Genomic DNA, 17,828 nt, shown 5'->3' with positions numbered 1-17,828 from the left:
ACAGTGCACAGCTAGCTGGAGACCGTTCCGGGACCCGAGCCGGGGTCCCCGGAGCCTCGCGACAGCAGCTATGTGTCCAGGGAGCGCAGGGTGTCTCCCACCCGCTGGCCTCCAGGCCCCAGGCTACTCAGGGCGCATCTCGCGGTCCCCGAAGCCCTACTGGTCTTTCGATTCCTGTTTCGAGGTCTCCGGGACCCTGGCAGCCGGAGGCGCCGCTGAGCCCTGCAAACCCACCCAGAGCGAGTGCAGCAGTTCCACCCAGCGCGTGGCTGCCTGGCGTGGGACCTGCGCCTGGGCCGGGCTTCGGGCAAGTGTGGCAGCGTGTGCATGTGTGTGCGTGGGCCGGCGTGGGCGCCGGAGCAAGGGGCGGTAGGGGCTGCCACCCAGCCCCGGCCACGGCTGCGTACAGTAGCGCGCGGGGGCGCGCGGACCAATTCCAGGAGCGCGGCAGGCGGCCGCGCCCAGGCAGATACCGGAAAGGCCTGTGATTGGCCGCCGGTCGCCCCTATGCAAACGAGCTGAGGGAATGGAATTCCTCGGGCCGGGCTTACAGTAAAAGCACGTTCATTTCCAGGCACTCTCATTCATAGAGCCAGCGGGCGCGGGCAGGACGGGCGCCCCGCGGCCGGACCCAGCCAGGGCACCACGCTGCCCGGCCCTACGGCTGGCACTTCCATCCTGAGCTCCCGGGGACGCAAGAAAGTCACCCTTTGCGGCTCCTCCTCGATCTGCGTTGGACCTCCTCGCTTTCCTTTTTCTTTCTCTTTTTCTTTCTTTTTTTTTTTTCTTCTTCTTTTTTTTTTTCTTTTCTCACTTTTGAATGAACTGGCTGCTAGGCTTGGATGTTTCAACTTCTCTCCCGAATGAACTTTTCTCCGATTGTTTCTTTTGACAACTGCGGGAGAAAGTGTTCCGGGGTTCCAGGCAAGCGGTGAAGTTGCGTGTGCGTGACAGGGTGCGTGGGAGTGAGCGCGATCGTGTGTAACTCGAGCCTCCTGGTCTACGGTGCATCCTCCCAGACCCGCTCCACCTGCTGCGGTTTACACGGTGCTCGCTCTTGGGTATTTGTGCTCCCCAGCAGAAAACCAGCCAGCGCCTGGCAACGTTGGAGGAAGATCATCTTGCTTCTGCCAGAGTCTAGGCTGACTCACTCAACCAATGTGGACAGTGGCTGGTTTCTGAAGAGTGCGTCTCTGCCTGTGTAACCCAACTGCGGCTCAACTCCCACCAAACCACAGGATCAGCCACAAACTTAACCAACGTTCCCAAACCCGAGTCCTCAGCTGTGAGGAGCTCTGCCCAGAGTGTCATCGAGTTTGGCTTTTTTTTTTTTTTTTTTTTTTTTAGATTAGCTAGAGATCTTTGTATAGCTAAATTTTCTGCACTGGGCAGAATTTATTGAGAGAATTATGACAAAGTGATTCTATCCCAGCCTTCCAACTACTGAAGCTGATTTTCAAGGCTACTTAAAGAAAAAAAAACTGCAGCAAACATTAATGGATTTCTGTTGTGTTTAAATTCTCTACAGATTGTATTGTAAATATTTTATGAAGTAGATTATATGTATATATTTATATATACAAGCACATACATTAGTAGCACAATCTTTAAAAAGTTACGGCTCTTGCTTTTGAGACCCGAAGTGAGTTCATATTAAGAGGCGGTATGGAAGACACTCCTAAGTTTTGTATTTTGTTGAGACTTTAACCAAAGCTGACCGGCGAGAAAGAAAAACCAATTGACAGACAATTAACTGCTGGAACTTCCGAGTCTAGGTTTTGCTGGTCATTTGTTGTTCTGCGCATAAATATTTTAGGACGCGTACCGGAATTTTGCCTCCGGGGCCGTTTGTAATAGCCAAAGACTGAACTTCAACTCTCAACGCGAGGCTGCTTTGGGCTTTTGACTTTGGATTTTGATTGCCCGCTTTTTAATGCACTAAGCGGCCGTGGCCAGTTGCTTGGGTGTGAGGCCCCGATCTGATCTGCGTAACTAGAACTCGGTCCTGGACTGTTGATAATTTAGTCTCCTTCCTCTCCCCCACAACCCTCCGGTAGTAAAAAGGGCTCCTGAACTTGTATGTTGGTCTCCGGGGAGCTGCTTACAGAAGATCCGAACCGGTGTCGCCGTCTTGTAGGAGCTGTTTTCAGGGTCTTTACTCAATCGGCTTGTTGTGATGCGTATCCCCGTAGATGCCAGCACGAGCCGCCGCTTCACGCCGCCATCCACCGCGCTGAGCCCCGGCAAGATGAGCGAGGCGCTGCCGCTGGGCGCCCCGGACGGCGGCGCTGCCCTAGCCAGCAAGTTGAGGAGCGGCGACCGCAGCATGGTGGAGGTACTAGCTGACCACCCGGGCGAGCTAGTGCGCACCGACAGCCCCAACTTCCTCTGCTCCGTGCTGCCCACTCACTGGCGCTGCAATAAGACCCTGCCCATCGCTTTCAAGGTACTCCGGCCTGGAGAGGGTGGCGAGGGGCGGAGGGAGGGGGGCGCCAGGTGGAGGCCAGCCCGTGCCCAGAGTGAGCCTAGAGGGCCGAGGCTACGCGGCTTCTTGAGAGGGGTGCTGCCTGTGAGTTTGGGATGTGGAGAAGCTGCGTTGCCGTAGCGACCCTCGGAAGGGACCCACCCTTAGACAGCCTCAGAGGCACCCAAAAGAGTTTTAAGCAAACAAACAAATAAAAATCAGGATAATCCAGAATATCTACCAAGGGCCTTCCTTACCTTTGCTACGAACTAGGAAAAGTTAAAACCTTGGAATGGAGAAATCCCTCTTCTCTCAGAAGGATAAGGGGCCTCCTCCGGTTGAACACCCAGATCGGTTTGTATCTCTCAATTGAAGGCATCAGAAAATAAAATGAGAGGCTTTAATACTTTTCGGTCAGTAAAAATAACCAACTAGGGAAGCCGCCAGGGATCCCACCCCCTGCAGACTTTTTTTTTTTTTAACTGCCCTATAGGAATCGGTATGTCCAAAGTCCGCGGCAGGCGTAGTTAAGTTTGCCAAAGTCCTGAGGAGTTTTTCAAGCCTGTAGCCTGCTCCTGCCAGAAGCCGCAAGTAGTGAATCCTGTTGCTTTTTCTGGAACCCTCCAGAACGTTATCATTGGCTCACCTAAATTAAGCCCGGGGCAAGGGTGACGAGGTGTCTTCCTTCCGACACCTGGAAAGGGCCAATCCCGCAGCTTTTCTGTTAGAGGAGGGGGCATTGTAGACCCGACACCTTCGGACCGGCCGCTCACGTCGGTCTGGTCGCTTTTCACCCTCATCTCGCCCTGGCTTTGAGTTGCCTCTAAAACTTGGCTGTCAGAACCGATATATAAACAACCCCGGGCGTTTTTGTAACAACCACCCTACTACTCTGGCAGGGAGCTGAAGGAATTTAGATTCTCTTCTTTGGTCTTCTGCGGTGGTGGGCTTTAAAGGTACAGCTGAAAAGCAAATTGACTCTGTCAGGTCCTGTTCTCTTAAAAGGCTAATAAAGACGGCGGATTCAAGCTCAAAGAAAATCTCTCTCTCTCTCTCTCTCTCTCTCTCTCTCTCTCTCTCTCTCTCTCTCTCTCTCTCTCTCTCTCTCTCCCTCTCTCTCTCTCTCTCTCCACATTAGCCGAATAATGCCCCATTTAGGAGGGAGATTAATTTAATTTAAGCTTTTCTTAGTTCCAGGCCTCAGCTGGAACTTGATCTAATTACAATGAATAACACTCACTTTTTGAAAAGTGCTGTCCGAGTTCCTTTTTTTATGCTAAAAAACACCATGCACATTTTAAAAATCACAGAAGTAGAATTTGCAATCAACTCTGCCACCTTTATCGCTGTTTTGAAAGCAACTTTTTAAGGAGGTGGGGGTGGAATTGAGGGTCAGAAGAGCCGCCAGGCACTTGCCTTTCCCTTCCCTTCCAGTTGTTTGGGAAGCTATCCCAATTCCTTTAGAAAAACAAATTTAGCTGTTGATGTGTTCTGCTCTCCCGGTGAGGAACCTGGCTGGGCTCAGCCCTAAGATTACTGTCAGAGAACTCAGGCTCACTACAGTCAACCAAAGGGCCTTCTAAGGTAGGTTTCCCTGCATAGTAGAGCTAAAGCTACTTGTGGCTTTCTTGGGGAAGAAATTGGGGTCTTTTCTGCCAGGAAACCCCATTTTATCACGACACTAAATGATTGTTGTTGTTGTTGTTGTTGTTGTTGTTGTTGTTGTTGTTTTTTTCTAAAAATTGCCTTCAGGAGTTAAAGCTATACAAAGTCTTGAGCTATCACATAGAAACGTTTATTTTCTTAAAAGAATGAAAGACCATATACCTATTACTTGTACAAGCCACGGAAATTTCCCTTTAGCAGAAATAATCACAGCCTAGAGATTTCCTTTTATAAATGACTTTGGAAAACCCACTTCTAAAAGAGTCTCAGTTTGCTTTTCTGAGTGACAGCCCGTAGCTATGACAAAGGTCGAGGTGCAGACAACACAACACATGTGAAAGGTTCAAGTGGGTCTCTTGAGAGAGCTTGTGGGAAAAAGGACAGGGAGGCAGAAAAATCAGACCACCTGATTAATATCTGTCACTACTCCGTCCCAAGGAGGGATGCTGCTTCTAGGAGTTCAGTCAGCACCCTGCTGACCTGAGACAGTAGACAAAATTTTTAGAGGGAGGGGAAATTTAGAGGCTGGGTTTAAGAGGAAGCTGTGCTGCAGACAGACAAGCACCCTAGATGCACTTGCTCTGGATCCCTGGCCACTCTGTGAGCCAGCCCCTACCAAACACGCTCCAGCACTTTCTACCAAAAAAAAAAAGTTTCTGTACATGTTAGATTCAAACTAAGATTCAGGAATCTCCTTAGGAGTTAATCCTGCAGGAATTATCCTATTTCCCATAGTTTAAAAACAAAAACAAAAAACGCAGGCCACTAATGGAAGAGCATCTTCTAGACATTTGTTATGTCCTCCACTTTAATCTTCAGAATAATCAAGAGATTTAAAATTATGAAGTCCCTTGAAAAGGGGTTGACTATTCTAGTTGGTCTTCCCACCTTTCCTCCACCTCTCTTCCCACCTCAGATCGTTTACTTTAGTGCAAGAGAAACACTTAATTTCACTGCTGAGAAATGTGGACGCATGCTGCCTCCATAGTTGTTTCGGTGGCTTGCAGTAGATTTAGTGGTATCGTAATAGTACAGTTGGTTTAGGTGTTGGTACAACAGAGCCCAAAGACCATGGGTGCTGGCGAAATATGATTTTCGTTAAAGAAATTAATATGTTTCTGTCCTGAAGATCACGGTCCCTAGCTGTGCATTATAAATGTCATCTCAGATGAATTCTAGGTCCCATTCCACAGCCTTCTTTGAAACTCTGGAAAATTAATAAATTTGCAGTAAATGAATTGCAGCTGTAATTTCAATCTATAAAATTGTTGGGAAATGCCAGTTTCAAATTATGGGCAGGCTAGCCGTGAACAGCGCCGGAAAGTCCTTATGGCACAGAGGACAGCTGATATTTTGCCCAACTTCCTGAGACTCAGAGAACAGAGAAGTTCAACAAAATATAGCTATCTTTGGCCTGCAAGTCCCTTCTTGTCTGTTTGGTCTGCGCTAAATGTCAATGTTTGTCTTTCCTTACCTATTATTTATAGCTTTTTATTGAAGATGATGCTTTTTATTTCTGTTTGATGTTTGATTTTTTCTCATTCTTTTTTATATCATCTTTCAATGACAAATCTGTATCAAATTGGAAGACATCTTAGTTTTAAATTATTACTATTATTATTATTATTATTATTATTATTATTATTATTATTATTATTATTATTAACCTAGCCTAAGTATGCTTGTCATTGAAAGAAACACAATGTTAAATGTCCCTGGATTTAATTTTGTCTCCTTCCCTTCACCAGAACGCTTCAGAGATAAATCAGAAAGCCAAAGAAATGATAACAGAGTCCCTGATACCCCATTCACACTTCCTTTAAAAATGGGAGTGATGAAATTTAAACTCTCAATTTTTAGACTTTTAAATTTCAACATCAACAAGCTTTTCTTAGCCACCGTGGTCCTCATGCTGTCCGTGTCTAGGGGTGAGGGCCTCCTGGGTTTACCCTCTCACTGATGGGGCTCACACTGCAGCAGTAGTGGTAAACCAAGGCACTTCAGGAGGAAGACCATGACTCAGCGTGCCTTTGGGTGCTATGAAACAGGATGCATTTATTTTAACCTCTTAAGAGATGGGGGTAGGGGGAGGGAGGCAACAGTAAGCCATTCAGTGTGGAAGCCCAGCTATAGATTCAGTGTCCTGGATTCCCAGTGGGTATTGAGTTGAACTAGAAAAGTCTAGGTCTCCACAGGGAGGTGAGGGTGAGGAAGTAAAGTGTTTTCATGGAGGATGTTTCAACACTGTGAGCTAATTCTGCAGGGGGAAGTGAAAATACTGTAAAAAGAAATGGAAGGAATAAAGAGACAAAAACCAGCAGAATTTATAGGAGTAGAAAGAAGGGGCAAGAATGATCATCTAACTGATCAGGGAGATTTATTTCAGTGATGTTCTTTGAAACAAAAGAGCGGCATTGCCACTCTTAACTAATGGCCCTCAGACACTTGTGTGGGACAGAGGCGTCTAACTGCAGATTGCTTGGAGAATCAGAGCTTTAAAATCTCCTTTGTAGAAAACGTGTCCAACAATGGGAAAGAAAGGGTTAAAAGCAGAGCCTTGGTTCTTGTTTCACAGAGCAAGTTGGTTAGAACAGATAAAATTAAAGAGCTAGAAAGACGTTTACCCAGTTCAAGAGAGCAGAGTGTCCTGGGGATGTCCTGGGGTCCCGTCTGTCCGTCCATCCATTTCTCAGGGCAGCTGGGGTAATTTCCTGGCATGTTCTTTAGAACCCAGGAGATGGAGCAGCCACAGTGAGTGAAAGCCACCCAGACAGCCATCTGCTGGACAGGGGACAGCCAGTGGGAAGGGGACCTGAGTCAGCACACAGTGAAGATGGCAAGCAAAACTGGACGTGGATCCCAGATTAGCAAGTCTGTAGCAGCCTCGTTTATACACACACACACACACGGAAGGAGAAATATCCTTCCAACAAATCATGTAGCAGCTAGTATGCAAAACCTGGAGAACAAAATAGCAGTAGATTAAGAGATGCCTGCTGCTACCGACTTGAGGACTTGAGAAGCCCCATCTAAGGATGACCACTCGACTGGGATAAATAATGAAATCCCAGTACACCTGAAATGACCAGAACAGACTGAATTTGGGGCATTTTAACTTGAAATTGCATGAGCACTTTGAAAACGGAACAAAACAAATATAGCCAATAATCAAGCCACAACTCAGAAACGCTGCTGAAGTCAAAGGGTGCCAGGCTCACAGGCAAGACAAGAGGATTGTGAGTTCAAGGCCCCTCTGGGCTATATAGTGAGACCCTAGTTCTAAAACGGAATATAAAGAATCAAATAGCAGCCAAGCGACGGGTGATATTTTGTGAGGCATTGTCAAGGCATGGCCTTTAGAATGTTTTAATCTGAAGTTACTACTTTTGGCTTTTCTGGATATAAACCTGTTTGTTGTCTGCTGTCCTGCAGATGGCTATTGCAATATCTGTTTATCTTCCAGTTATCTTCAAAATATTGTAAACCCTTGATCCCTCAGAGCACAGCTAACACCTGTTTGGGGCTCACAGATGTGAAAAGGCAGCCTGCCTCTACCTTTGATTTGAAGATAATGGTTAAATTGGAACCCCTGTGTTATGAGGTCACCCCTTTTGTAATTAATAATAAATAAATGGCACGTTCCTGGTTTTTCTCCTTGCCTACCAGAGTTCGCAGCTAGTGGGAATCTGGTAGAGGCAGGGAGAGGTGCCAGAGGTAAGCTGCAAACGGTTTACCTCCGGCAGCATTATTGGAAGTGTCACACACGGAGGCGTGGGTAGGGTAGGGGCAGAAAGATTTGGGGGTCCGTGGTCAATCTCTGTTACACGGTGCCAGCCTGGGCTCTGTGAGACCCTGTCTCAAAAAAAAAAAAAGTCAGCAAAGTCAGATTTAAGTTTAGCAGAACTGAGTTTAAATACTTACTTACATCCAGGTTCTGTTAGGTATACCGCTGGAGGTCCAAGCAAGTAGAAGATGGTCCGGTGGTTAAGAACACATGATACATGATACGGAGGATGGATTCTGATTCCCAGAATCTATGTCAGGAGGGTCGCATCTGCCTGTAAGCCCAGCTCCAGGATGCTCTGTGCCCCTGGCTTCCAGTGTTACCCTGCACTCAAGAACATACCCACCCACATACACTTAACTCAAAATAATAAAACAAATCTTTATAAGAAGTAGATCAGATCACAAATCTACAAACACAAGACTTTGCATCTTTTGACTATGAGGTCCTAAGAGATAACTATATTGAGGAGAAACAGTAGCTTCTCAGAGTTCCTGTCCCAGTTTGTCTGTTCGCACTGTGTTGTGTGACCGTATGTGGCTTTTTTCGCTTAATCTCTTCAGTGTTTCCTCACCTGAAAACCTATACCCATCTAGGCATTGTTATGACAATCTATACCCATCTATGCATATGTACAGCAATCCTTTTACTTGCAATGCTCAAGTTATAATGGTTCTTCTGAAAACTAGAAAATATCATTTAGCATATTTTTAATTTCAGAACAATTGCTGCACAATGGCATAGAGGTGTACCTATGACAGCTCTGATGTCTGTGTTTGTCCCTTGACTGATGTCCAGGTGGTAGCACTGGGGGACGTTCCAGATGGCACTCTGGTCACCGTCATGGCAGGAAACGATGAAAACTATTCGGCAGAGCTGAGAAATGCTACCGCAGCCATGAAGAACCAAGTGGCAAGATTCAATGACCTCAGGTTTGTCGGTCGGAGTGGTAGAGGTGCGTATCTGTCGTGAATGAACTTGAAAAAACAAAGTACTTACCTAGGAACAAACCGGGATTTCCCAACTAGTAGCAGTTTCTTGTTATTGGTACCACATGAAACTTTAAAATAATATTTATTTGAAAGTTAATGCTTATGCAAGAATTGAACTTGAAGTTACCATGTTTGGTGACTAAATTGGCTTAAGATTGACTTGGAACATACAATGTACAATACATGAATTGTGGATTTCAATAAAACACTTCACCATTTTTCTAAAATGTGAAAAGTGAAGCTCACCACAGTGAGGGCTGAGATTATGTAAGGGGCGGTCGCTGTCAGATAATCGAAGCTCATGAGCCTTTAGCATATAGTATATGTGCTTCCTGTGACAAGCGACAGGGTTTCGATAGGTCACATCAGTAATTTTGGGGAGTCCTTACGGTATATGATATGGTTTTATACAAGCTTGCACTTTAGGATGCACATGGAATCATGTTAGCACAATTGACAACCATGTGACCTTCATGGGGCAGTCTTCTTGAAGCCTATTATAGTTTGGTGGGGGAAGTGGGGCTCCCTTAATATTTAAATGCTAATCAGAGTAGAGAGCAAGTTATTCAAGGAAACCATTACCGCAGGCCGGCTGGACATGCAGTTTTATTGTGTCTTACCCTTAACTAGTTATTAAAGCATTCAAGTAGAAAGAGGACTCTAGTCTTATGTGGGCTTCTCCAGTTATCTTTCAAGTATTGTATTTTCTCTTCATTTCAAGGACCCAAGTCATATTTTACAAACATCAGCAAATAGTGAAATTTAAGAGCAAGGGGACTTTGCTTAAATTTTCACTTTTATGATGTAGAATTGAATAAGCTTAGCCATAAAAGGCATTTCTAGCTTAATCAAGAAGGCATGATATATACATATATTTGTATGTGTGTGTGTGTGTGTGTGTGTGTGTGTGTGTGTGTGTGTGTGTATAATAGTATTAGTTCTTGCATTGGAAAAGAAATAGGGAGTGGGGCTGGAGTGATGGCTCAGAGGTTAAAAGCACTGACTGTTCTTCCAAAGGTCATGAGTTCAATTCCCAGCAACCACATGTTGGCTCATAACCATCTATAATGAAATCTGTATACAGAATAAATAAATAAATCTTAAAAAAAAAAAAAAAAAGAAAGAAATAGGGAGTGGCCAGTGGTGTATGTAGCTCAATGGTTGAGCCCTTGCCTAGCATGTGTAAGGTCCTGGGTTTTGATCCCCAGAACAAAGCAAACAAAAGAAAACAAGCAGACTGGCAACATGTAGAAAATACCAAGCAAAGGCCTTTACTACCATTTGTGAAGGAGTTCAGAAACATTAGAAAATCTGTGTTCTTCGTGGAAAGGGGAAAAGGAGACGTGTCTGTGCATCTGGGCTGTTGTGTTTCTTACCCTAGATGTCCAGGGCATTTTCGTAATGAAATCACAGCTGGGAGAAAACCTAAGAACATATAAGTGATTGAAAAAGTATGTCACGTTACTATGCTAGTAAGACAGTGACTCAAAGAACAGTCTCTCCGCTTCTGGAAAGCCTGAGTGATGCTGCGAAAGGCTGTGTCGTTAAGTGGGTTCACTTGCTCTATTCAAAGTCTGTCTTTCAGCAAATGGAATTCGCATTATGGTTCAGGGGAGTGTGTTTAGAAAACACCGTGAGGGTTTCTAATGAGTGGCTGGCAGAGTGGGTGGGAAGCCAAGAAGAAATACAGACCCCATAGCCAGGCCCATGCCCACCTGCCTAAGCAATAAACTTAGTCAGGTTTTGGGAACTGCTGCTGTTAAGAATAGCTAGCTGGGCTACCACTTGGTTATACTCACAGACATACAGGTGGGTCTCTTTTGTCGCGCTTGGCTATGGACGTTTTGAAGGCTATTAATGGTCTATCCTGGTGACATTTCCCCATAGGGAGCTGCATGGTGGCTTTCCCAGTAGGTTGATGGTAATGAAGCAGCATGCTTACTCTGTGGTGCTGAGAGCTGGTCTCCCATCCCTCCTTGGCCATTTCTGTTTTGAGTGGGTGACTAATAGGCACTGGTGTTTGCCTGAGGAACGGCGGACTGTTTCTCCAAGGTGTGGACTGTTTGCATTCTGCTGCCTGATTCGTGCCAGCGTGCACTTGAGTTTGCATAAACCCCCCAAAGGAAACAGCAGCACCCAAGGCCAGGCTGTCTTCCCATACCCTGGAATGAAAAACTTAATCAGATGCAAAAAAGAAATAGGTTATATTTGATTTGAACAGGTTCTCTCGGGGAGCAATAGTAAGTGATTAGAACTCAGGAGCACTAATTGACCACTTGACCCAGTTACAGTCTCCATATATAATGTGCGTCTTGAGTTCTTATGGTTTAAATTTTTTATGTCAATAATAAGACAAGTGAGCTGTTAAGAGCCTGAACATGGTTTTATCTCATAATTTCACCCTGTAGTCACAAAATATAATTTTATTTTGCTTTTTCGTGCCATCATCAAAGTCTACTGGATATTTTCCCCTCTTTCTTGCTGTTTCTCTCTCTTTCTCTCTTCTTCTTCTTCTTCCTCACTTCTTCTTATCAGAAAGCAAAGCGATGACTCTCACTAATTCTCACAATTAGTCCTAATCTTCCTGGTTTAGCCTTTTCCTTTAAAAGTTTCATTATGTTTTAGTGAGCTATCTTAAGACTGGACTATTTCATTTTCTATTTGTTTTTGTTTTTGTTTTTAATATGCCTAAAACCATGCCTTCAACAGCCACACACTGGCCCCGAAGGTTCCAGCCTTTCATTCATCTAGATGTACTAAGGTCCCTTTGGGGTTCTGTCTCTGAGGGGCCTGGGCACTCTGTGTGGGATGAAAGGTGGAAAACTATGAAAGGAGCACCTCTTTCTTTTACCAGATGCCAGATGCTGGTGGTTGTGACCCTCATAGAACCTGCCAGAGCCAACCAAGGAAGGATTTTTCTCTGTTCCAAGAAATGGATCTGTCTGGGTGCTGGCTCCCGGCCAGCCCCACAGCTCCCAACCTCAGCTTCAGCCTGTGACTGGGAAAACCTGCCTGGCTGGCTTCTAAGGCCTGGCTGGCTGCTGGCCCCTCTGAATGCGGGGAAGGCACGGCCTAGGCAGCTTAGGTCTTCTTCCTCTGTGGCCATGGCTTCCCCATGCTCTCGGGGAGTTTAGATCTCATGAGCAACCAAAGAATTGATCAATTGATGGATACTGCTTGAATGTGAATGATTTCCCGGGAACACAACTGTCAAATGTGACAGTAAATGTGTTGAAGATGTAAGGAGGGTAACCATAGCCAATTCCCATTTGTTCTAAGATGTCATAGATAATTCTGAAAATCCTCCAAAAGACTTCCCAAGACTTTCCCAAGGGCGAAACAAACAAACAAACAAAAAAAAACAAAAGCACGTGCACAGATTTCTATGTGCAGCTTAGTTTCCAGAGTTTGTAGCTTTTTTGGGATGCATGGATGCTAAGATGTGTGAATTTGAAATGTGTCTTTGAGTGGGAGGGGGGTCAGCTTAACACCAAGTTTTACACATAGAGGGTAATAGATGTACAAGAGAGCCCACAGGTGGACATTTTCTCGTGTCCCTCTGTTGTTTGGTGGCACTGATGTCCATAGACTTAGGATCTGGTCGCTTAGGAAGGCAGATGAATCTGACAGGCCAGCCTGGGCCTCCAGTGGACCACTAGGCATATGGGGGAATGTAGCCCTGCCATCCACAGTTCAGTACCCTGGGGATGCCACAACCCTGCGAAGCCAAGGCTTCTGTCGCCCCGTCAGGAAAAAGATTTCATTTCTTAGTGGAATCTGCTGTTTATATTGACATCCTGGCAGCTCGGAACTTGCCCATTTTGAAAATAGTGCTTTTCTGAAGTGAAATTCTTTCCTAGACTCCTGCTGTAGATGTCTTCCCAGACATAATATTTATCCTGTCACAATCTGGGCTCTTTCATATTTGTGTACTGTTGGTCTCTTAAGGCATTCCCTTTTACGTGACTTGGGGTATAGTATGGCCATGCTGTCCGTCAGCTGAGCAGAAGGCTGTGGTTGGAGATGCATTTTGGGAAGGGTAAACTGGCCGTCTTCATGTGTTGGCTTTCACCAGACAGTTGCTCTTAGTGACTTACGATGTTATCATAGGATCCATAGCGTTCTTTATTTTATCACAAATTCATTTAATAGAGGAAGGAAAAGCCCAGCCCCAGCCCCAGCCCCAGCCCCAGCCCCAGAGACATTTGATGAAGAACATTCCGTGTAAGCAATACAAATTGGCAGTTGGATCTCCTAGAGAGAATAAGTGAAAGGAAAAAACGGGAGTTGTGTTAAAATCAAATGTCCGGTTTTTTCTTTCTGGCTTTTGGTCTACAGATTGTAATAGCACGCGTAGTAAAATCTGTTTTCTTCAGATTTAAGTGTGAATAAGTAGGGATAAAACAGAACGAAAATAAAAACCAAACACAACCCAACAAACCTGAACAAAGCCAGGGCCCTCACGAACAAGCCCAAGCTGGTCCAAGCAAACACTTCCTTTCCACGTCAGGTCACAAGCTTCACCCCGGAACTAAATCCGCCCTCACAGATCAGATTTCCCATTCTCTTTATTCCACAATAAAAGACTCAGCAACGCTTTCCTCAAGCAAGTTTCTCCCTGTCCAGCTTAAAGCCTGGGGTGGCCAGAGCCTACGAAAGGACCAGAGCTGCAAGCTGTGTGCTGTCCCTGTTGGGAACAGTCTGTATCCCACCAGACTTTCCCTGCTGGTTTTTATGAAGTGCCAGATGCTGGGGATGGTGTCACGCAGCTTTTTGTTGCTGAGTTTATTTGCATGAATAGACTTTTTCACTTGTGGGGCAGAAGCTGCCCTTCTGTGGGCCCACTTCCTCAGCAGCATGGCTTTTTGCTCAGGACTGAAGACTCTCAATCAGAAAGTGCCTCGGAGAGAAATAACGGTTGAGTGACTTTTAGAGCTTCCTGTTTTGACAGCGTCATAGACATAAACAGTGATCCAGCTAGCCAGCCGCTGAGTGAGGCTGCCTCTAATAAATCAGCTTTCTTGTTTTCTTGCTTTTTCTTCCTTTCTTCCTCTTTTCTTTTTTCTTTTCCTTTTCTCCTCGTCCTTCTCCTTCTCCTTCTCCTTCTCCTTCTTCTTCTTCTTCTTCTCCTTCTTCTTCTTCTTCTTGTATGTGTGTGCTGGCTCGTGAGGTACAAGGGAGGAAGAAGCTAGTTATGGAAAAATATATTCTGTGTTTCAGGATTTTTTTTTTTTAAGAAAAATTACTTGTTGAAGCAGAGAGATGGTGTAATGTCTGGTGAGCGTCTCCTCCCTGCTGATGGTTATAAAACAAGTTGAGAACAGTAAGGGGATATTTAAGAAATGACTGTGTCGAGTCACCCCTCACTGTCTATGGAAGGTTGTTCCGGATCCCTGCGCCACTCCATTCAGGCAGACAGCTGCAGCTGCTCAGGCCGTTTAGACAGAATGGCACAACCTTCCTAAATAAGCCCCGCACACCTTCTGACGTAATGTACAGCAGCCTAGGTTACTTACGGTAGCTAACCGAATATCTTTTGCACATAAGTAGTTGCTGTGGTATTGTTTAAGGAATAATAATGGAGAAAAAAAAACAAAAGAAGCCCATTTGTTCAGTACAAATGGATTTCCCCCAAATATTTGTGATCTGCAACTGCTTGCATCTGAGGGACATACAGACACGGGCCCAAGTCTACTGTAAATGTGGAGTGCTGTGTCATTTGCAGGCTCTGTTGGGCCCTTAGCCGGGGGTATATATGCCTGTGTCTATACTTCCGTTGAGAGACTTCTTGGACCAAGATGTTCTTAAAGATTGACGCCATGCTGATAACATCTTCTCACGTGAAGCCCCAATCAAGCAATTAACAAGAATTAATGAGCGAGCTGTCTGTGAAAATGCCCGTGTGCCAGCTGGCTGCCAGGGAGTGGGGACGGACCCGCTGCTCACAGCTTGCCTGTGTTTATAAGAGCTCATCAATGAGCTCCAGGCAATGCCTGTCCTCCATGCTGCTCCTGCTCTGAGTCTCACACTCAGGCAGATGTCTTCTGGGCTCCCTGTGGGGAATGGAGCTCAGGGTCCCAGTCAGTTGGCACCTGTACTTTTTTTGGGAATCCCAGTTCACTGCCCACCCTCTGTTAGCTTATGCTGGGCAGACTGCCCCATTTAGGAACTCAATTTGCTGTACCCAAACTTTCTGCAGCTAGGTTGCTGGGCACTTGGGTCCCTAAGAGTGTAAACAAATCCCAGTAGGAGTCCCGTCCTTTCCTTTGTCTGCCTCAGTCAGGGACCCAGTGAAAACTCAGCTTTTCGCCGAGATGTAAGAGAATTTAAAACTTATTTCCTAACTTGAAGTACTACCTGCTTTTAGAGATGTAAGGCCTCCCTCGTGACCACAGGGGCCCAACTATACCATCTCTTCAACCCCTGACCCCAGGAGGCCCTGGTCCAGTGAGTGGGAGGGCTGGCTGGTCTCCTCCAGGGAAGTCACCTTATGCAAAGAAAGAGGTTGGAAAGAACCATCTGCATTGTTATCAGATCTTCCTGGACAAGGCAAGAAGGGAGGGGCTGTTTGGAGGTGGAAAGACTCTGATTTGCCCACAGTATGGGTCTTGGCTCTTCACCAACATGTTTCCTTCTATTTGAGATTTTAGTATGGAGTGTGTCCGGCGTCTGTCACTTTTCTGTTCACTTGTCGCTTACTAATGAGGGGCAATCTGAACCAGGAGCACTCATAAGGCTATTTGTCTTTTTATGTGACGTCTCTGGAACCCACAGTAAGGGTCCCACTTCCATCCTCCTTTTTGAACTGCCACCCAGGAGGACATCTCCCTTTGCCCTCTTGCCTGTGTAGGTGACTGATCAGCTTTGATGAGGCTCTTGCTTAGGGTGAGTTTTGACCCCTAGATGACATTTGAAGAGGTCTGCAGATAGTTTTGATTGCCACGTACTGGGCTGGAGGAGTGGTCCCTGGGATCTACTGGTTGAGGCCAGAGATCCACTAAACGCCCTACTGTGTGCAGAATGGCTCCCTGCCCCTACCCCCAACAGTGACAGACTCTAAAACTTCAATCATGCCAAGACTGGGGAATCCCCAACCTGGCCTCAGCACTCGCATAAGTTGTTAGAAAGCTCTCCTGCCCCTCCTCCCTACGCTCTTCACCTTCCCTGGAAAATCACGATATTCACACAGAATAAAAAAGTAGAGGCAGGAAGATCCGAAGTCCAAGATCATCCCTAGTGGTGTGTTCAGTCCCAGACCAGCCTAGTTAGTAAGAGACTGATTAAAAAAAAAAAAAAAAAAGTAAGTAAATAAATAGTAATAATGTGTCCAGAAGCCCTGAGGAATGAATTTCCATGATTTCCCCCAAATCTAAAAGCCTAGTTCTGCCCTCAGTGGCCGATGATGATCCTGCAATCCTGTAGGCAACCCCTCCTCAAATCTGTGCTAGTCACTACCAGGACTGTCTTCACTCTTGAGCTGTGGAGTTTACCAGCTTCTTGACAGACAGCAGAGAGGATGTCCCCCACTGATTCAGAGCCACCCATTCCCATTTTGTGGGGCCATCAGAGGTAATCAGGGGAGTGGCTGCCGTTAAGCACTTTAGAATGTTTTTGACAGCATTACCAGTGAACCCAACCCCCGCCCCCACCACCACCTTCCTAGTGGCGGCAATCTGAAATACCTGAAGACATTATCAACCTCCCCCCCTCCCCTGCCCGCCCCCCCCCCAAGGTAGGGAAGTTAAGAACAATTTCCTTAGACTCCTGTCTGAGCTCTTACACTCCCCTTTTGTCCAAGGAGGGGGTGGTGCTGTTAGGATAGGTTACCTGAGATAAAAGGTTAGCTATTGGTTTTACCTTCCCTGGATAAGAAAAAACAGTGTTCCTGGAAGAGGCAGTGGCATTGGCAAGGTCACGCAGAGACCTGCTGAGGGGATCTCTGCTAGAGAGAGCGTCTTCCTGGAGCTCTGAGGGCCCGAAAGGGTTGTGTCCAGCAGTCACTGAGATTTCAGATTAGCAATGGAGGAGATGAAATTAAATATGCACTGTAATTCGAAGCACTGTTTTTCATGGGAAAAGAAGTTCTCCCAACTTAGCCTGTCCAACTCTTTTGTCCAAACATTAATAGCATGCAAATATTTATGATTCATACTTGCCCCTTTTAATTCCCCTGTGTATTTTAACAATAAACACTGGGTTTTGACAGTGAGGCAGGATAATCCCTTTGTCCGGCAGCAGAGCTGTGCAGGCTGGCACCCAGGAGCACCGCACTCTTCCTGTTATGCCTGTGTGACCTGCGCTGGCTTTGGATGGTGCTCCGGGCTGGCCTGCTGTACCCCGAAGCCATTCACCCATGGGTTTTCTCTGGGGGCCACTGAGAACCCAGAGAGTTGATTTAATCCATTACTTACAACTGCCTCTTGCTACACCATTGTCTTACATTCTGGCCAAATCCCTGGGCTCCGGCTTACACTAAAGCCACGGAGTCTCACAATTCCACAGAAATACTTATGTCTTCTTTGGGAGTCTGAGAAGTGGGCAGGATTCCCTGAGATACAGGGGTGGGAGGTGGCGGGGAGCTTCCTTTTCTCCTCCTGTGTAATAGGCATGGCAGTGCCTTTCATCCGGCCATCACAGGGTTCAGATGATAAAGTGAGACGACAGAGGTGTGCTGGCTTCACCCAGGGACGGGAAGTATGGGAGGAAGAGGAAGCAGATGGCAAGAAGTTAGGGACGGTGGTGCCCCCTCTTTTATCCCTTTGGTCTGCTAAGGACCTGGTAATATGAAGGTGTCACAAATCTATGCATGCACAACAGTAGTAGAACAAGCTTGCACTTCTGGGTGCTGTGTGTTGTACGTATTCTATCCGTCTCTCGTTGTCACGTCTCTTTGCTTACCTTGTCTCCTTAAGTATTTAAGAAG

The 17,828-nt window shown here is 46.1% G+C and overlaps 1 protein-coding gene across 2 annotated transcripts in view; it reads left to right on the top strand.

The window, feature by feature from the left end:
* Positions 1–17,828, top strand: part of Runx1 (RUNX family transcription factor 1) — a 224,831-nt gene that overhangs the window by 136,395 nt on the left and 70,608 nt on the right. For both annotated transcript variants that reach the window (XM_051150272.1, XM_051150273.1), the window contains 2 exons: positions 2,193–2,446; positions 8,712–8,868. In XM_051150272.1, coding sequence (XP_051006229.1) covers positions 2,193–2,446; positions 8,712–8,868 — 411 coding nt within the window. The remainder of the gene's footprint in view (positions 1–2,192; positions 2,447–8,711; positions 8,869–17,828) is intronic.

The sequence above is a fragment of the Acomys russatus genome, chromosome 8 (genome assembly GCF_903995435.1).
Source record: "Acomys russatus chromosome 8, mAcoRus1.1, whole genome shotgun sequence".
NCBI lineage: Eukaryota > Metazoa > Chordata > Mammalia > Rodentia > Muridae > Acomys > Acomys russatus.
This window is presented reverse-complemented; position numbering and strand designations above follow the sequence as displayed.